The 20750-nt window shown below is 32.5% G+C and overlaps 1 protein-coding gene and 1 long non-coding RNA gene across 3 annotated transcripts; one reads left to right on the plus strand and one right to left on the minus strand.

Moving 5' to 3' along the window:
* Positions 7935-13257, plus strand: LOC109362847 (protein SCAI-like). The gene is made up of 9 exons (XM_019608895.1): positions 7935-8626; positions 9943-10146; positions 10256-10501; positions 10993-11059; positions 11157-11351; positions 11491-11582; positions 11816-11995; positions 12075-12211; positions 12387-13257. The coding sequence occupies exons 1-9, from the start codon at positions 8117-8119 to the stop codon at positions 12571-12573; spliced, it is 1818 nt and encodes a 605-aa protein (XP_019464440.1). The 5' UTR covers positions 7935-8116; the 3' UTR covers positions 12574-13257.
* On the minus strand, positions 18099-20736 carry LOC109361791. 2 transcript variants are annotated; one of them, XR_002109331.1, is made up of 4 exons: positions 20494-20736; positions 20276-20408; positions 18695-18820; positions 18099-18583 (listed from the first exon to the last, which is right to left on the minus strand). It is a non-coding gene; the product is annotated as an uncharacterized LOC109361791 (long non-coding RNA). The 2 variants fall into 2 exon arrangements; XR_002109330.1 differs by having other exon boundaries at positions 18695-20408.

Genomic DNA, 20750 nt, shown 5'->3' on the forward strand with positions numbered 1-20750 from the left:
TGATATTCACCACAAGGAAAAATCATTTATAAGAATTTAGACGTCACATCGAGAGGGTGATGAGTCTTAGAACGCCACAAGAATAAGGATCTTGATAAGTTCAAATTAAGGAGCTTTGACTCAACTTTAGGAATTCAATCCAATTTTTTCAAAAACAAACTTAACTTTTATTAATGATCAAATAAAATATAAATATGCAATCTGTCTTGCTGAATAAAGATAAGACTGAGATAAAATCCAAATTACCTTCTAATAAAATACAATTCCTAATTAACCATGTAGGCAAGATCCTAACTATGCATCAAATTAGGTTGATTGAGTTGAAATTGCTTGCTTGACTTGGTCTCCACGTTTTTGTTTGATCTCTAATGTCAAAGGTTGCCAAATTCAATTTGACTTGTGGCTGGCTGAATTTTGATGATTAAATCAACTTAATCTTCACATTATCTCTAAGCAAGAATATGAGATTAATTCTCATAAATCAAGCATGCTAGATTTCAGATTTTTATCTCCACATTATCTTTTTCAATTAATTTCCTAACCCATATTACATGAATAATTGAAATAAACACTTGAACATTTAAATAAAATAACTCCTAAGACAGAATTAAATCCTAAAATTCTAAAACTATCCATGAGAATAAATTCTCATTTATTAAACTTAAGCAAATAAATAAATAAACTAAAAACTTTCACAATTTCTTTCAACTTTAGTTGGTTCTCCTAATTGTAAGATTGTCCTCCATAAATTATAGGTTGTCCCCTTGATTTACATCAATAATAGTATTTAATATTTTTCTATTATCAATGTATACATTTTTTTTTTATCTTTTCTCAACCTTTGTTTTCAGTCATCCTATACTTCTTATGTGATTCTTTTCTCACTTGTGGGTGACGTATCACTCGCCAAATTTCACTTTCACACTAGACTTTGAGGAAGCTAGGAAGACATTAATTTCTTTTCTATATGGCATCACAAGTCAACTTTGTGGGTCGCCTTGTTTATATATGGTTTTTTTTTCCATCAAAATTTTTTTTGTCTATTATAAAATCAATTTCAAAGAAAATATAAATTCATAAGAAAAGGTTATCTTGGAAGTTACTATTGATTGTAAATGTTATTTTTATATAATAATTTTACATATTATTTCTAAATAATTGTTAAAACTATAGAATGTTGACTAGATCATCTAGTCAGAATTTTTAAGAAGTATTTGTCAATATCCCTACAAAAATAAATGTTCAAGGGGGGAGAATACATGTGTATTTCTGGGTATTTCTTCCGAAGTGTAATTGATAACACCCATGCGTCTCAACTAAGATATGAATGAATGAAAACAATGTATATTTCTTAGTCAAATACAGGTTTGACTTGTTGCATGATAGAAGTTAAAGGCGGAAACAACTTAGGTTTTGCCTTCAATCTTATATAGTATAATAAGAGTCTAAGTCTAATTTGTTAGTATGTTTAAAAACTTCCAAAACCTAGGTATGATATGTTTAAAAGTTTGGTATGACTTGTTAGTATGTTTAAAGGTTTGTTATACTATATAGTTATGAAATAAACTATCATGTTTACATTTAAATGAGTTAATAGACATACTTTTAGTTAGGTTTATCTAACTCTAATAATTAAATAATATTTTTGTATACATTTTTATATTAAAATTATATATATAATAATATGGCTTATATTCAAATAATATAATTTCAATATTGTAATACAATATAACTAAATATAACTAAATAGACGGGTCTTTATGCTTAATATACTTTTTAGATGACCTAAAATGTAACCTGTTAAGCTAAATAAGTTTTTTTTAATATGAGTCTAACATGTTCACGAAAACAATCTAGCATAATCTACCTTATCATATGTCATATATTAGGCCCCTGATAGATAGTTTGGTCTGTTTAATAATAGTTATAATACAATATTAGTGTGAGTGAGGAAAGCTTCTACCTAATGGAAGAGAAAATGACTTCAATTGAAAGTTAAAAACCGAAGGGGCATCAAGATCCAAATTGGATGACTTATATATAGTTTTTTCCAATTCAATCCAAAGAGAGAGAAAATCTTTATATGAGATAACATATCTACTTTTTGGTAACAAAGATGATAAAAATATATGCAATGGACCCAGTGGCCCAATTTAGACAATGAACACTCATGATGCAACTACCCTAGATTTTATTGCACGTAACAACAACATCGAATTCGATAAATGTGTTAGATTGAAACAATAGCTAAATGTATAGTAAGTTATGTCTATTCATAAACAAGCAATAGAACAAGTTATGTAGACGTTAGAGTGTGAACTATTACATCAGACAAGTATAACTGCATATGAACTTAACCACTCAATATAATTGGGGAGAGGGTGAACAAATTTTGCAGTTTAATGATGTTTAGACGGCAGTGAAAGGATAAACTCTATCATTGTAACATCTAACATACAAATAATGTTAGAAGATATAGGTCCTAAAGATACCTTTAGCATTGATATGATTTCAACTGTTATTCTATAACATATGTTAGAAATTAATTTTTTCTATTGTCTATAAAAAAACATGCATATTAGTTGGTTTGCAGTAATAGATAAAAATAATATTTGATGTTTAAAATTAAACCACTAATAAGTGAAATAGAAATGATTTAAGTAAAAGGACTTTGAGCAGTGTTTAAGTATAACTTGTTTTTAAGGAATAATCTCAACTTCCAAAGTTGGGAAATAGTTTATTTTAATATCATCCGTCATTATTTTGTATTTTTGTTTGAGATTCAATAATGTTTAACATATAAATAGTAGATGATTTGTTGATAATTTTAAAAACATTTATATTATTAATGTATACATATTAAATCATTTCCATTTATCATCAATGTTGCTTAACAAATTAGTTATATTGAAACACTTAAAACACTTTTACTCTCTTTTTAATAAAAAATATAGTGTATTAATAATGTAAGAATTTTTTTACTCAAAATCATATTTAATTATTATTAATTTTTAAATATAAATAATAAAAGTAAATTATAGATCAATAATACTTTCTTCTTTGTAAACAATCTATTTTGGAGAAATCATTCCACAAAATGTGATATATTTTTGGGTAACATCAACATGGCTGTGAAGATTGTCTACTTAAAAAGATCATAGCTGTGGAAATTAAGAAATCCAATAATCGAGATGGGTTAAATTAGAAAAGTAAAGGAAAAGGTGAATTATGTGGTCGGTCACAATATAATACTATAATGGTAACCCTCTTCATATAGATTTCAGGATCCTATGATATTCATCGTGCCCTTTTTAACTGTATGTGAAAGTCAAATCATTGAAAAGTGCTTCCCTTACACCAAAGTAGTTGGTAATGATATCCAATTGTTTGAAAGTTGAAATTGCTCTATCTCTTCACAGAGAAAATAATTCATCCACCCAAATTATATAAGTTTTATATATTGTTACTGTCATGTACAATTTGTGTTAAATAATTATTAACTCTTTAAAAAGTAACAAAAATAAATAGTGAATAATACAATAATTGTATATAAATTTTTATATTAGTGCATAAATATTACACTCATAGTAAAATCAAGAAACTTAAATTCAACTTGACTCTAAGCTAGCTTTTAGTTTGTTTCTCTTCCACAAAAGCACAAACTTCCACCACTTCTCAATTCTCATCCCTTGTGGGGGGGAAACTAAGGTTGGTAATGCAACAGCTTGGGCAAGTGGAGACGTACAAGGGTAACTTGTGTTGTCACTATCTAAATATGCTACATACTCTAAATTTGTAATCTTTTACAAAACTTTTTCATTTCAATTCACAAGTGTGGTATTCAGGAACTACCTCCTCCATGGACCATGATAGGAGATAGCTGATTGTTTAACCTTACTACCTTACATTTGTTTCAGCTTTTAGTGAATTCCAAACCCCAAATGTTGTCACATGATCGTTGTCGAGTTCTTAATTCGCAAATCACTAAACTCATAATGCTGACTAAATATGGCCAAACAATTTTGGCATTATAACCATATTTATGCAAACTTCTAATTGGGTATTTTAAAGTGGAATGAAAGAAAAACAAGTTTGCCATTGTAGTCATTCACCACTACCATATTGTGTTACACAAGTACATTAATTTGGGTCAACAAGTGCCAATCACATTTTGGTTATGTAATCTTATGATTAATGTGAAGGTTTAAGAAATTGAGTAAATAAAGTTATGGGTTCGAGTGTCAATCATAATAAATTTGAAATAAAAAAGTGAGTTATAAAGTAATATGATAATTAAAAGTAAAAATTAGAGTGAAATATATTAAATATTGGAGTCTCTTAATAAAAATAAACCTCCCTATATTGGTGGCTTAAAGTTCTCTATTTCTCTTATTGCTCAACCATCAAGATTTTACAATTGAAGGACACCTCTTCTTTGTGTAGATTGCATGCTTTAACAAACTATTCCCTTTGCCTAACTCTTACATGTGTTTCCAACCATACAAAATTTTTCTTATCCCCATTTGAATCCTCCTATGGTGCAGTAAATTTCTCCAGTGACAATGCTCTATTTTTGCTTACGGGGATGAAAGTGGTAAATTTGTACTACAACACACGATCAAACCCTAAAAGGTCAAAATATATAAAAAAAAATAACAATTTTAATGAGCTAAATAATCCTAAAAGAAAGAGAAAATAATTTTGTTTCAAGGAGTTTGACTTTAATCTTGTTGTAGTAAAAGTAGGGTTTGTGATAGTAGGACTTCAATATTGTTGTAGTAAAAGTAGGGTTTACTATAGTAGGACTTTAATTTTGTTTTCACAACATTTGTATTCTTTATATATATTGTGAAAAAAAGATATTTCTTTTATCTTTCCGGATTTACATTTTTACTTTTTGTATATAATAAATTATTTTTAATTTATATTGACCAAATCATCCCCTAGTTTCAAAAAATGACTTAGCTTCTATCTTGTACATATTGTGTTGTGTATTTTTATATAATCAATGATATTCCTTCGTTTATGCATAAAAATTAATCAATATGTGTGTTGAAACACACATACCATGCCAATTTTATTTTCTTCCATTTCTAACGCAAGTAAATTTCTCATTCAATTATATGGCGAGATAATAAAATAACAACTTTAAATTGGACCACGTGGGTAGAGAGGAGAGGGATAGATCATTATTGACAAATCACAGTCAATGTTGAAATTCTAATAAAATCCAAGCTCCGATTTTCAAATGTGTGGCCAGTTCTCCATTATTTAAAGCATTTCCATTTGTGTACTGAAATTAATTGGCAACTACAAATAGTTCCTAATGCTAATCATCATCAACTACTAGGGTGTATCTAGCTTAATACCCCCAATTATTAACTCATATGTCTTTCCAAACAATTAGAGAATGATTATAAATATCATTATGATTATTATAATCTTAATATCATTGGACAAATCTTCATCCAATAACTGCAGAAGTTGCCATGATGGTCCTAACTAGGTATAACCAAAAAACAAACTGTTCCATTAGGCATCTTTATGACTTCCAAGCTTGCCAGCTAACAACTTTAAGTTTTAACTAAGGAAGATGATCTATTTTCCTAATAATCATCAACTCACAAGAAAAGTTGCATGTATTAAAATGTGATACTTTATTTATTAATGATTGATTTACAAATTATATGTGTCATTTTTTTGGTAGAAAGATTAATATGAGGATTTAGTATGAGAATATATCATTACTCTTTAACAAATCATAAAACAATAATTTGTTTTTACATCTAGTAGTTGATTCCATTGGAATTAAGCATTCAACTATTTATTAATTAGTTGATTGTTTAATTATTCTTATTACAGATTATTGCTTGAGTAAACTGAGATAGGCATGTGATTTTTGTGTGATGCAGGACCAATGGTGATCCCTGGCTCCTAAATTAATTAGGAGGGTGAACAAACCTCTCAACTTTACTAATTTTTATTCATAAATGTACATTCTAGATTTTAATAAAAGAAAACAATGGCGCTTAACATTGGAAGATAAATACTGAAAAAACAAAAGAAAAAATATATAGTATAACACTTTTATTATTCTTATTCAATGAAATACTATTTTTGTTGGATTGTTTGAAATACATTATTATATAAAGTCTCATATTGCTTAGTATTATAATATAGTAGAATATCAATATTATATATTTGACTCAAGTCCCTTGTTGTAATGTGCACAGCACCAAATAAAAACACCTCATGAGCAGGTAGGCCCATGGGTGTGTTGGAGTTTGTAATTATTATTCTATAATAATATCTTAGTAGTTGCTCAACACTCCAGATATGTAGGCACAATTGGTTAAACCCCATTAACAAATTCTCTTGATTCTTCTCTTCTATTTATTCTATTCCTTTATTTGATTGTTTGTAGTCAACGTTGCGGAATGACCGCTTCCGTTGCACCAACAATTGGTATAAGAGCCAATGAATGGAGGATGGCTCAATTAATTATAAGACAACCCAACATGAACAAATAAATATAATAAGAGAAAATGATGTATTACCAATAGTGTGAGAATTTTTTACACTATTAGGGTAATATAATGAATGGAGGATGATTCAATTAATTATAAGCCAACCCAACATGAACAAATAAATATAATAAAAGAAAAAGATGTATACACTGATAATGTAATAATTTTTGCATTATCATTATATTATTCACCATTAATTTTTAATCATTTTTTGACAACTGAATAAAAATAATAAAAATAAATAATAAATAATATAACGCCTATATATATAATTCACTATCAATAAGGACATTTTACGCTCGTGTAATACTTATTTGTTACACATTTAATATCACAACAATAAATTAAAGGTACGCTGTCTTTATCTTTTCTTTACGGGTGTAATTTACTTATTGGAATCTCATGTGTTTGACTTATTTTCCATATATTTCCTATACATGACAAAGACAATGGACTGATATTTGTATAAAATTTATATAATATCATTGTATTATTTATATTTAATTATTATTAATTATTAAAAAAATAAATAAATGATGGATCATATAATAGATATATAAAAATTGTTATATTAATAATACATAAATATTATATTTGTATAAATCAATTTTTATTATTAAACTTGGGGTGGGGAAGGAGTCTATTATTCTAAGGATCAACCGAAAAGTCTCTTATCCCCAATTTTGAATTTCTCTTACCAAATTTATATTTCAACCAAACTTCTAATATGCCTATGATGTTAATCATCTGAAAATAATTATCTTAAATACTTTGTTGTTTTTGAAATCACTATTCAAATTAAGGTTGGTTATATTTATAACCACATGTTCTTATAGAAATTGTACTTTTTTCTTTGGCTACTTAGTAGTAGATTAAGTGATAATACTTTGAACTTGATTTAAAAAGAAAAAAAATCAATTAAATGTATAAAAAACTTCATACTAAATAATTTATAAATATTAAACTTTAAAATAATTATAATGATGATGATATATATGTGATTTAAACACATGTGCATTTTAGTGTAATATTTTTTACATTTCATTTCATTATATATAAGCTGACAACATGAGAAATTTCTATATTATCAATGCATCATTAACTATTGATAATAGAATGTGATATTTGAATTAAGTGCAAATTTCTTATGAGTAAAATATGAACAAAATAAAAGTATAAAATTTTATCAGTATAAAAATTTATATACATACACTATATAATCTATCATTTATTTGAATTATTTTTTTTTAAAAATCAACTATAATTAAATATATTAATTTGAGTGAAAATGTATACATAATTTTCTTATAAAATAATCATTTACCGATTCAAGATTCACTAGGCAGGTACATTTAATTATGTACAAAAATACTAATTACTACTTGATTACTTCACAGTCCTTTTACAACCAAAAAAAGTCTAACTACCCTTTTCACTCTTCACACCATTTCTCTTACACACTTTTCATTCATTTTCCTATCACTTGTTTCTCTTCCCCTCACTGAATTTTCCGATGACCGGCAAAAATAACCGTTACTGGACGGAGAACTAAACAATAAGAACCCTATCTCTCTCTCCAGCATCCATCCATGTCCGACGACAACGACGAGCACGCGTTGCAAACCTTCCGAGCCCTGGTAGAGAGCTCAGACCGCAAATTCGCTAGGGTTCGCGACGCTCCGACGTACGGCCACCGCGGAAGCCAGGGCCACCTGTTCCAGAAGGTCTTCAAGGCCTACACGCGCCTCTGGAAATTCCAGCAGGATAACCGCGCCAAACTGGTCCGGTCCGGTCTGAACCGGTGGGAAATTGGCGAGATCGCGAGCCGGATCGGCCAGCTTTACTTTAGCCAGTACATGAGGACCAGCGAGAGCAGGTTCCTCATCGAGGCTTACGTCTTCTATGAGGCCATACTCAGTAGAAGGTACTTCCAAGGTTCCGAAGCTTCTTCGCCGAAAGATCTGGGAGTTAGGTCCAAGGAGTTGCGGTTCTATGCGCGGTTCTTACTTGTTTCGTTGATTCTGAACCGGTTTGATATGGTTAAACATCTTATGGATCAGTTCGTTGCTTTGATTGATGATTGCAGGAGTAACTTCCGGGTAATACATTGCGTCTCTTCTGAGATTGGAATTTAGCTGTTTCACTCTCTACACTGCTATTTTTTTCTAGCTTAATTGTTGGTTTTATTGTTCAATTGTTGTTAGAAATAGAATGTGAACTAATATTCGTTGATTTTTTCACCATTGTTAGTAACGAAGTTCGTAACAGTGAAAGTACTGAGTGTGAAGCATGCAATTGTTCTATTTAAGATCAATTAGTTTTTCATCATTGCATTATACTTGATTTAGGTCACTAAGTTTCATCTCAAATTAATCAGAATACCATCTCACATCTTTGAAGTCTTATATAGGTAATAGGTTTTAAATATTGGTCCGTGACTGCCATTGAGGTTGCATTACGGTTATAATTGTTGCTGCAGTAGCTCGCAATGTTAAGTTTTAAGAGTCTTTGCAACCAAAATGTTAATTTTGACCGCATTTTCTGACAATGCTATGCAATGTTAAGGTTTTGACAGCCTCCACAACCGCAATTTGATGCTTATAACCTTTGGCGTAGCACAATAATTTCATCTAATTCATATTGTTTTTAAATCCATGTAGCTCATCTCAACTAGTGACATAAGGATTAGTTGTTTCCTGTTAGAGTAAACTTATTGTTAGCGCAGGAGATATCAGCAATCTTATTCTTGACAGCTGATTATTTCATTTACATATCATTCCACTGGAGGAACTCTGCTATGCTCAGTGGTAGGGCCAGTTTTCCAGAGTAACATTGGTGGTACAGTGTCAATTTGTTGAAATTTCAATGTGAAGTGTCGATAAGCATGTAATAATTAAGAGAAAAGAATTGTTGTCATTTGCTAAACAAAACATTCTGGTGCCTGCCTAAATACATTTATACTCTTTCCTTAGATAAGTGGGCTAAATAACTATGCTTAACTAATAATACTTCACTAAACGGATGATATGATGACAATGTTAAAATCGATTCAATTGAATAAGTTTGTTAAATCTGTAAAATGAGCCACAAAAAATTGTCCTCATATCTTATTTACCTCTTCATTGTTCTGCTGCAGGTCTTTATCATTTACAAATTTATTGCATGCTTGTTTTTTTTTTTTTAACTGAAGTTAAGGTTCAACTTTTCAATCTCCTCGTGATATGTATTTTTGTTTTCTATACTCATATCATTCATTACCAAGTGAACTTTTAATGCTTTATATTCAGATAAAGATCCTTTAAAACTTGATAGTAATAAAATTTGTTGATGCTTTGTATTCAACTATTCATCCACAAAAGGATATATCTTTGTATTGCTTATTTGAGTTAATGAATATTGAACTATTTATTGTCAGGAAACCAACTTTAAGGAATGGAAGCAAGTGGTGCAAGAAATTGTCCGCTTCACAAAAGTAGATAAGGGCTTCAGTGTCAGGCCTATGCGTTATTGTGCCACAATTGATACTCATCGGGCTTCTCTTCCTTATGTGGCTCGTTTTCATGCAAAGAGGGTTTTAAAATTCCATGATGCACTGCTGACAAGCTATCATCGAAATGAGGTCAATACTGATTCCCGTAGCCATAGTGGTTCTTAAATTTGGATTAGTAGATTAATTATAATAGTGGGAAGGATGAAGATTATGGATCTTCATATATCCTCACTTTCAGGTCAAGTTTGCTGAGCTTACGTTGGACACCTATAGAATGATACAATGTTTAGAATGGGAGCCTAGGGTTTCATTCTTACAAAGACACACGGTAATAAAACCAAATGAGAATGGCGAGTTGATGGATCATTCAGTAGCTTCTGGGATAATTGATTTGAATCTTGCTGCAGACATGACAGATCCAACTATGCCTCCTAATCCTAGAAAGGCTACCTTGTATCGTCCGACTATAACACGTTTTATGGCAGTGAGTTTTCAATCCCCCAACATAACTTCTATGAGAAACTTTTAAATTTTTGAAGGGTACAAAATAGGACTTCTACTTTTTGTTTGGTGTAGCGTTTGTATTAATACTTGTCTATTTGATACAATATATGAGCTGTCCTGGTAACTATGCCTTGTCAATATCAAATAATATCGCATTGAATTCTTTTGGCTTTTCCTCTCACTTGACTTGGATATTCTAATCTGTTCATATGCATCATTGCTTTTGATGTCTTTCATTGGACCAGGCACATACATGATACTATTATATTTTTGCATTTATATTTGTGCACATTTGCATAACATGTTTGTGTTTTTTTCCTTCATGTCATGCACTATGATCTTATTTATGAATTGCTACCAACATTTTTACTTGTTATATGTGACTGCTACATCCTATTGGTATTTAATCTTTCACTGACCGTTTAAGATACAATTTGTTAATTTTATATTGAGCATCATGATGTTATGCAGGTTATGGCAACCATTTGTGAGGAGCTCCCACCAGATAGTGTTGTGCTGGTATATCTTTCAGCCTCAGGTTATTACATTTACAATGTGTCTTAGAGTATAAATAATCAGTCTATTTGTCATGTTCTATTATACTAGGTTAGTTACCTTAGTGGTCACTCTTACAGGGAAGGCTGGTCTTACTAATGTATCTCAGATGGAAAATTCTGGATCTGGAGTGTCATCCAAATATTCAAGACGCAAAGTCTTTTCTCAGACTTCCCACGAACAGAACTCAGGAACTTCTGAATCTCTAAGTAATGGCAAGAGCGTATTGAGCTGTGATGACAATTATCTGTGGTTTGGTCCCAAGGGTAATGGTGGTAGGTATCTGCATTGAGCCTGTATGTTAAAATGTGATATTCTTTCCTGCTTTTAGAGGTTATAGTTAATTTTATGTTTGAGAAGAAACAAGCACCTATGCTGTAGCTGCACTTATATATGCTGTATTTGAATTATCAGGTTCAAACAACCTCTACCCTGGCGATCTTATTCCCTTCACTCGGAAACCTCTTTTCTTGATTGTTGATAGTGATAACAGCCATGCATTCAAGGCAGGTTTGTCAAAACTTATCTGATTTGTTTAGGTGGAACAAATATTCGTTGAATCTAATTTTTCTTGTTAATGGCATGTGGAGTTTATAATTAATTTGGTACTGTTTAACTGAGGGTTTACCATAACTTTTTTTGAAGATAACTTCTTCAACAATTTGAGCCCAAATTTAGATCGAATCGTGTTAATTACATTGGCATGCCTTGATTAATTGTGTAAATAATGTTGTTACAGGTTTTACATGGTGCAGAAAGGGGAGAGACGGCTGCTCTATTTCTTTCACCTTTAAGGCCGCTTTTCAAGAACCCATCTGATGTAAATTTACATAATGGAAGCCAATTTACCTTTTTCTTGACTTCTCCTCTGTCAGCATTTTGCCAGATGATTGGTCTCTTCCCCAATGAGGCTGATACAGTGAGTATATGTGAATAACCTTTGAACTTTCTCAACCTAATTTCAATTATTGTGGGTCTAATTGTTGTGTTAATTGTAGGATATTTACAGTGAAGCTGAGAACATACTCACTAATGCTTTCACGGAGTGGGAAATAATTCTTTGCTCAACAACTAGCATGGATTTAGTATGGGCACAAATGATAGGTGATCCGTTTTTAAGGCGGCTTATTCTAAGGTATGTGCTCTCTAGTTTTTTATGATTTAGCTGATTTATTAATCTCTATTGAAATTGGTGGTTAGTTTTGGAAAGTAACATAATAGTAGTTAGACCAATAGACCTCTTCAGGCGCTGTTAAATTGAAGTTAATTAATGGACTTTCTGTATGATGTGTTATATCATTTATCTACAGATTCATATTCTGCCGATCTGTGGTATCTTTCCTCTGTCCACCTGAGGAAAGTGAACAGTATTTGCCGTTTTGCTTACCACATCTACCCAATTCCGTCGCACCGAAGTCTGAAGCTGTGCGTTCAGCTGTCATGCAACTTGCTGGGCACTTTGATGTTGCGGACTCTTTTTACTTTACTGATACATAAGATTGGGACAAATGTAAAAATGTATTGAAGTACAAACTAAAATATTAGTTTAAAATGAAGAGTTTGGCTGCAAAGGATTATAGGATCAAATGGGAATGAGATAGAAACATGGTTGACCTTTTTGGGCGATAAGATCAAGAGTAGTTGTGGTGGGGCTTGGGCTGTCAGAGTGGACACCAAATTATTGGCGTTGGTTTTGCCTCTGATTCTTATGCTTACTTCGACCCCACCTGATTCGTTGGTCTATGTAGCTGTGTTTGGTGGTTTGTTCATTTTTGTCAAGGTTAGGTCATGGTGGGTACCGAATGACTTCTCATGTGTTTTGGGCGTCACAGGGTAGTTGTTACTTGTTAGTTTTAAGTTAGTTTAATTTGTTCATTTTTCACAGCTATGAAAAATAAAAACCAGGTCAGTGTTAATTTATAGTGTTTTTAGCAGAACTAGAATTCATTAAAACAACATTGTTTGAGGAGGATGAACCATGTACTCAGGGAACAACGAATTCCATCTAAACTCCAGGAAGTACACTAATATACCCTGTCTATTCAATTTTAGAACTTTACCGTGTTTGTAGCATGTTTAGTAATAATGTTTATATTTTGAGGAAGTGTTTTTTTTTTGTTTTTTCATAAGATATGGAGGTTTTGATTATTAATTGTTTGGAATATAAAATAAGTGAATCTAGAATTATGAATTTATGATGATTAGTAGGACTAACTTTTTTTATTTAGTTATTAACATGAGTAGCAGGACCAACTTTTTTGTACTTTTAAAGCAACTTATTCATATTCCCTCGTTTTCTGTTTATTATTTACTTTTCCTCCTTTTTGGTTGCTGGTTCATCATCATTACATGTATATAAAGGATCTTATTCCTTCAAGAGATTGTACAATTTCACTTCATTCAATCCAATAATATGAGTAATTCTCTTTCTCCCATTCTCTCTTGTCTTTGTTTTTGGCTGGATTTGAGTGTTAACTCAATTGTAACCCGTGTAAGTGATATATGTCATACAAGTGATTACTTCATTGTTTTCTAAAAATCGAATTTCAAGAGAAAACTGACAACTTCTATTTGCTTTCCTTTCCATCGAGTTGAATGTGGATAAAGTAACTCCAAAAATCCATAACTTCATACTTTTAAATCTGAATCATAGGAATGAACTCAATGAAGGTTAAATCCTTAAATTATGTTACCAAATCTTGATTTGATGGCTTAAAATTGCTGAAATTAATGAAGTCAACAAATTTGGAAGTTAGTTGATTCAATCTTGAGTCCTAATAGTCTACATTACATCCTACACCTTCAAACTCCTCTTGTTTTTCTTAAAATTATTTTCATATCATATTAGATAATGCTCTTTTTACAATTACGTTTTTTGATACCTTATGGATAATGAATTAATCCATTTTGAATTCTTGATCTTTTAGTCTTTTTAGGAATCTAACGAGACCTTATAACACTAGACCAATATCTTGATACAATTGACTATTTCATCCTTGACTATTTCATCCTTTAGGAATCCAATAGTCATCGCTTCATCCTTGTTGCCATTGACTATTTCACCAAGTGGGTCAAGGCGAGTTCATATGCAAGCGTGACTCATAAGGTGGTGCTCAAGTTTGTAAAAAAAGGAGTTGATTTACCGCTATGTTTTACCTCGGAAAATTATCACAGATAATGCTACCAATCTCAACAACAAGATGATGACAGAGATGTGTGATGAATTCAAAATTAAACATCACACCTCTTCGTCCTACAGACCTAAGATGGACGGAGGAATGAAGGCAGCAAATAAAAATATAAAGAAGATAGTCCAGAAAATGGTGGTGACCTATAGAGATTGGCATGATATGTTACCCTTTGCACTTCATGGTTATCAGATTTCTGTCCGCACATCAACTGGGGCAACACCCCACTCTCTGGTTTATGGGATGGAAGCAGTGCTGCCGATAGAAGTCAAAATCTCATCATTGAAAGTGCTTGCTGGAGCTGAATTAGAAGAGGCAAAGTAGGTCCAAGCCCGACATGATCAGTTGAATCTTATCGAAGGAAAAAGGTTGGTAGCCATATGTCATGGTCAATTATACCAGAGAAGGATCATGAGGGAACATGCTAAAAAGGTACGCCCCCGAACATTCAGGGAAGGTGATCTGGTACTCAAGACGATTTTACCTATGCAAAAGGATCACCGGGAAAAGTGGACACCCAATTATGAAGGCCCGTGTGTGGTAAAGAAAGCTTTCTCCAGAGGAGCTCTCATTCTGACCAACATAGACGAAGAAGACCTTCGTCTCTCCGTAAATTCTGATGCAGTGAAGAAGTAATATGCCTGAGGCGGCTCCCCATAAAAAAAGAGAAACGAAAAAGAAAGAAAAGAAAAAAAAAACAATTTCTTAGGAATATTGTTGTAATGAACACAATATCTATTTATAAAATTTCATACATGTTTTAAGTGAAAATGGAGAATGATGTAGACAAATTCCCATAAGGTTTGAATTCTCAGATAATTGTTTCCGATGACACAAAGTTTCTTTGTAATCCTTAAACATTTTTGAAGATATCCATAGTCACCCCATTTCAGTCCAGACTTTATGAAGGATGATCAATTCCTAAAATAAAAATCCCGAAAAAAACATTAATAACCGAGGAAGAGTAGTTTTTCAAATGTTCCTCGAAATTCAAAAGAATAGTGCTTCAAATCAAATAGTGAGAGTCTAGAAATTTCAAAATAGAAGAAAAATGAGAAAAGATCCGCTAAGATCTTGAAGAGATCTTAGGCAAAAAATAGGACAAAAACATATCAGATCCTCGCCATCAATAATAAAAACGAAGCAATAAAATCACGAGAGGAATAATTGGAAATAGGATATTGGAGGAAATGAGATGTAGTGGAAAGGAAACGCGGTTTGAGCCTTTATATCTATTTTCTTGAAAACCATTTATTCAGGCCACGATTCAAGCCCAAAAAGTCTTTGTTGAGGAATAATTTTTTTGGAACCACGCTAGGGTAAAAAGCAAACTGACTCTAAAAAAATGTTTTAAATGCATTCATGTTATTAAACCAACACACGCACAAAGTGATCATTACACCAATATTTCTAACAAGTAAAAATAAAATAAAAAGAACATCATGTTAGGTCGAATACCTGAAAGGGCGGCCTATGTAAAAGTTAGGGATTATTATCGAAGAAAGTCGTTCTCAATCGGAAGAGTCATCACTCACGAAGACATAAAAACAAGATACTGAGGCAAATTTATTAGATGAGCAGACTCCTCCAATAAATTTATAGTAAAGGCCCAGAGCATGGTCATTAAGTGATTCACAACTTTCAGATTCCTAAGCAAGATACTACGGCAATTTATTGGACGGTCATTCTGTCCCACTAAATTCATAGCAAGACGTAAGGGCAAATCTATTGAACAATTGCGTTTTTGGAAAGATATTTGGGCAAAAAATTTGTGGAGATAATTTTTTTTGACGAAGTTCGAATCTTGGCGAGTGGAAATTAATGTTATCATTGTTATGGAAAGTTGAAAGAGATGTCATATACCCCGTCCCAAAACCCCTTCAATTTGTACTTCTGTATGTTAATATCAATACAATTTCCTACCTCGTCCATTATCCCTCATATAGTAGTGCATGCTTTGTTTTTATGAAATTACACCAATGAATAATAATATGGCCTTCTATGATAATCAATCAAAACAAGTAATCGAGCAGTCTGGCTATCCGTAAAGAAGAACTGAAATCATGTTGATATAAAAGATTTATTACTAGAGTTTCAACACTCATTGAAGTTGGAACTTCAGGTTGTAAGGATGCTCAAAAGCAAATTCAACGATGACAGACTTGTAAAATAAAAACAATCATGATTTTGTTAATAAATGATGCAAACATTGCAAGCAAAACCACTTACTTCGTACTACATATGCATAAACTAAAAAACATCTCATTCATATCACGCATCCATTTATGAAATTCATTGGGGAAAAAAATTATTTTAGGCCTCAATGGGTAGAAAGTAGGCTAGCTCTAGCTAACCCAATCCCTCCCAACCTACCAATAGGCGAGTTCCAGCAGTACCCGACCTGCGTTCTCGCTTGAACTTTTATCATCTAGAGTTCCGGCAGTATCCGACCTACGTTCTCGCTTTACCTTTTTAATGTTATCGAGTTCCGGCAGTACCCCACCTGCGTTCTTGCTTTACCTTTTTATGTTATCGAGTTCCGATAGTACCCGACCTTCGTTCTCGCTTTACCTTTTTTATCTTATCGAGTTCCGGCAGTACCCGACATGCGTTCTCGCTTTACCTTTTTTATCTTATCGAGTTCCGGCAGTACCCGACATGCGTTCTCGCTTTACCTTTTTTATCTTATCGAGTTCCGACAGTATCCGACCTGCGTTCTCGCTTTACCTTTCTATTATCTAAAGTTCCGGAAGTACCTGGCCTGCGTTCTCGCTTTACCTTTTTATCTTATCAAGTTCTAACAGTACCCGACCTGTGTTATCTCTTTACCTTTTTATGTTATCGAGTTCCGGCAGTACCCAACCTGCATTCTCGCTTTATCTTGTTTATCTTATCGAGTTCTGGAAGTACTCGACCTGCTTTCTCGTATTAAAATCTTCGCTTTCCAGGACCTTGAGCCTGATGTGCTTGCAATCAATCTTCCTAGGATCTCGAGCCTAGTTTAAATTTTCAAGACCCATTGGTATCCTCATGCTCTCAATTTTAAAATTTTATTTTGGGATCATTCCCTTGGCCTTGACAAAATGTGCATTCATTTTTTTTACTGATTACTTACTATGAATATCATGTAAACCTCAGTTTGCATGCAATATAGTAAGCAACAAGTAAAGAGGGGCATCTGTGAATATCCAATTTTGCCCGACCTACTTTTATAAAATCAAGAATACAAGAATTTCAAATACAAAAAATATAAAAAAATATTAATAAAACTTGAAAATAATATTTTTTATGTCGAGAACTAATATTGTCATCTTTGTGTGTCAGATTCTTAACCATCAATCATAAATTATTGACCACTTTTGAATTTGATTAAAAATATTGAAGCATGGGATGTGCCCTTTTGGATACTCTCTCTTAGTAGGGATCTAAAGGATATAATTTGTCTTGAATGTAAAAATTGGACACTTACGATGTTTAGCAAGATATGTGCATACTCACATTAGTGCATCTTCTCTCCGTTTTGTTTATCTTTCTAATTATCAAATGTTTTATTTCCTTTGAATAATGGTTTTATACATTAGTTATGATTAAAGAATTCAGATCAGTTCCTTTTAGTAGTTAATGTGTGAGCTGGACATATCAACTTTTCCATGCTGGACATATCAACTTTTCCATGTAGAATAATATTGGTTTCCTTGACCATCATGAAGTTTTTTAGTAAACCATTTGTTTGTTGGGATCAATATAATGCTGGTATGATTACCAGCTGCAACAAATGTGGATCATACCATGTCAGTTGTGTAGAAATTAATTGAAAAAGGAGAGACAAATAAGTAGTACAACAATTAGAATTAGTCTCGTAGCAACATCTTTAAGAGACAAGTGAAGTCATAAACTAATCAAAACAATAGAGGTTGATGTTGTTGCACCTTTTCAACTCTGCGTTTTTTTACAAAGACCCTCTCTCCAACTTCAGTCTCTCTAAATCAAAGTCCACAACATCTTCAGTTATAGAGTGCAGTTCAAGTTGTGTGCTACTTTTGTGCGTAAAATCAAAGACAGAAAATGAAGCTACTAAAGCTATTAAGATCAATAACACTATTAAGCTTTCTCAAAATGGAGATTTTTCTGTTGTTTTAAATCTGAATTGGATCAAACAATTATGCAACACTCTTTTCAAGTTGATTCCTTCATGAGTTCTCTTTCCACCATATGAGTTCGATTAATCTTCTTTTGAAAGGGAGTGCTTAAAGGCGTTTGGAGTCGAGCATAACAGGCCCCCTCAATTGTGGCCTTTGGTAAAAATCTAGCGACTCATGCTACACATGAATTCATGAAAAGAGAGTAGAATCATTGAGTTTTAGTATAGTATAATATCTTTAAACAGTAAACCAGATTCAAACAATAAACAGTCAGAGGTCAAGACTTACACAGATTTTTATCCCTTGTGGATGGTTGTAAAAGTTGAGGCATTGATGGAATAATGTGAAGAGAAAGAAGAGTCAGGTTGTGAGTCATCAAGCAGTGGATAGATGGTATTAATCAGATGGAATATGCTATTTTCAGTTACATAGTATTAATCAGTAATAAGATGTAATATCAATGAGCAGTATCAATATAATCAAAAGAGATGACATCAATCAGTCCAATAAACCGTGAGTTACAAATAAAGTGATACTAAACTAATGCAATGCATCATTATTGTATTAGTTACAATCAGCAAATGATGAGTATAATACTCAGAATAGAAAGCCAGGATGTGCAGAAAAGAAACCAGAAATATACAAATCAAAGGTCAATCCCTTTCACTTACAAAAATCAATAAAAAGGAGGAAAAATAGGCCAAACGTGAAAAGTAGGTGAACCAGTGCAGATTTCTGTTACGCATTCAGAGTCATTTAGGCAGCAAGAGTATTACCAAACATATCAGTCATCTGATGAATTTCAGAAAGGAGTTACTGCTTCTGTTACAATCAGCTATAAAGCTTCAGAATAAAATCTCAAAGATGATAATTAGGAAGAGAAAATCAAAAAGTTACGACGCAGTTACATAATCAGCAATTATTGAGCAGTTTCAGAATGATATAATCAGAGAGCAAAAGGTCAGGGCATATTACTAAATTTCAATTAGCAATTCAAAGGGTTTTTGTATTAACCTATACTCAACTGTAAAAGGCCATATAAAGCAACAAGCAGAGGGTAACACAAAAAAACCAGAGGAAAAGACTACAATACACAGAGAGAGAGCATACTGATTGGGGATGTACACATACACGTATCACACAACATAGCAAAATAGTCATCAAGAAGAAGAGAAAGAAAACAAACACCACATATACGCGGATACAAAGGTTTTTTGACACATGTTCATTACTACCTGCATCTTTTCTCATACACTATCATCTTGTTCTCTGTCTTCATAACCAAATTTCTTTACCGAACATAACCTCTTCATATATGACGATCTATTAAAAGATAATCATGCAAAAACCAGAGAGCTTGTATACAAATTCAGAATACAAGGTGCATAAAGAGATTAAAAGTGTAAACACTAGCCGAACCAAAGAGGTTTCAGGGATGAAGGAATTATAAAGGAGTATCAACAAAAGGAAGGAACCAACACCAGGTGCATTATTTTAATAAACCGACAACTCAGGTTAGCATTTTGTTTTATCATCAGCAATCATCATACTATACCATGTTTATCATTACATAATTTATATCCTTAGGTGTATTTCGCTGTTTATATACCCACGTCTTAACAACACACATGCTTTAGTACAAAGAACACCAACATCATTTCTACCCACTATTGATAATTGCATAACATATTGGTATATACACAAAACATCATTTTTAGCATTAAATCATACCCTTTAACTGGACTCGCATGAACATTCATTTAACTAGCAAATCATAAAAGCAATCAAACATGAACATACATAGACATAAGACGTGTCCATAACCATTGATAAAGTATTTGAAGTAAGAATTGGGAGTATGAAATATACCTTAAGTGACATCACCATTGCAAAAGCTTCGCTATTCCTCTGTTGTTGGTCTTGCGTAGATCCAAATCAGAAACCACCGCGAACCACCTTACCACACCGTCTTCACTCTCCCTTGATTCACCTATTGAAAAACCTAAAAAAAAGAGAACAAACCAATACCAGCATGACCAAAACCAATCGAATAAGAAAACGAAAAGTGAAGAAGGAGATGAGTTAACCTTCATCGAAGCAAGGAAGATGACCATCGCTAACCACGAAGAGACTTCAAAATGGGGCACAACCGTGAATTAACTGTCACCGCTAAAAAACGAAAAAACCGCCACTGACAGCCCTAGGTCACCATTGCCGCCGTCGAAGAGGAGGAGGAGGAGGAGGAAGAGGAAGAGGAAGAAGGAGAAGAGAGGAAGGAGGAGGGTTGTGCTTCCTTGCCGTGGGGATGAAGAAGAAAGGTATGAAGGGGGTTTCCCTATTTTGC

This window comes from Lupinus angustifolius, chromosome LG12 (assembly GCF_001865875.1).
Source record: "Lupinus angustifolius cultivar Tanjil chromosome LG12, LupAngTanjil_v1.0, whole genome shotgun sequence".
Taxonomy (NCBI): Eukaryota; Viridiplantae; Streptophyta; class Magnoliopsida; order Fabales; family Fabaceae; genus Lupinus; species Lupinus angustifolius.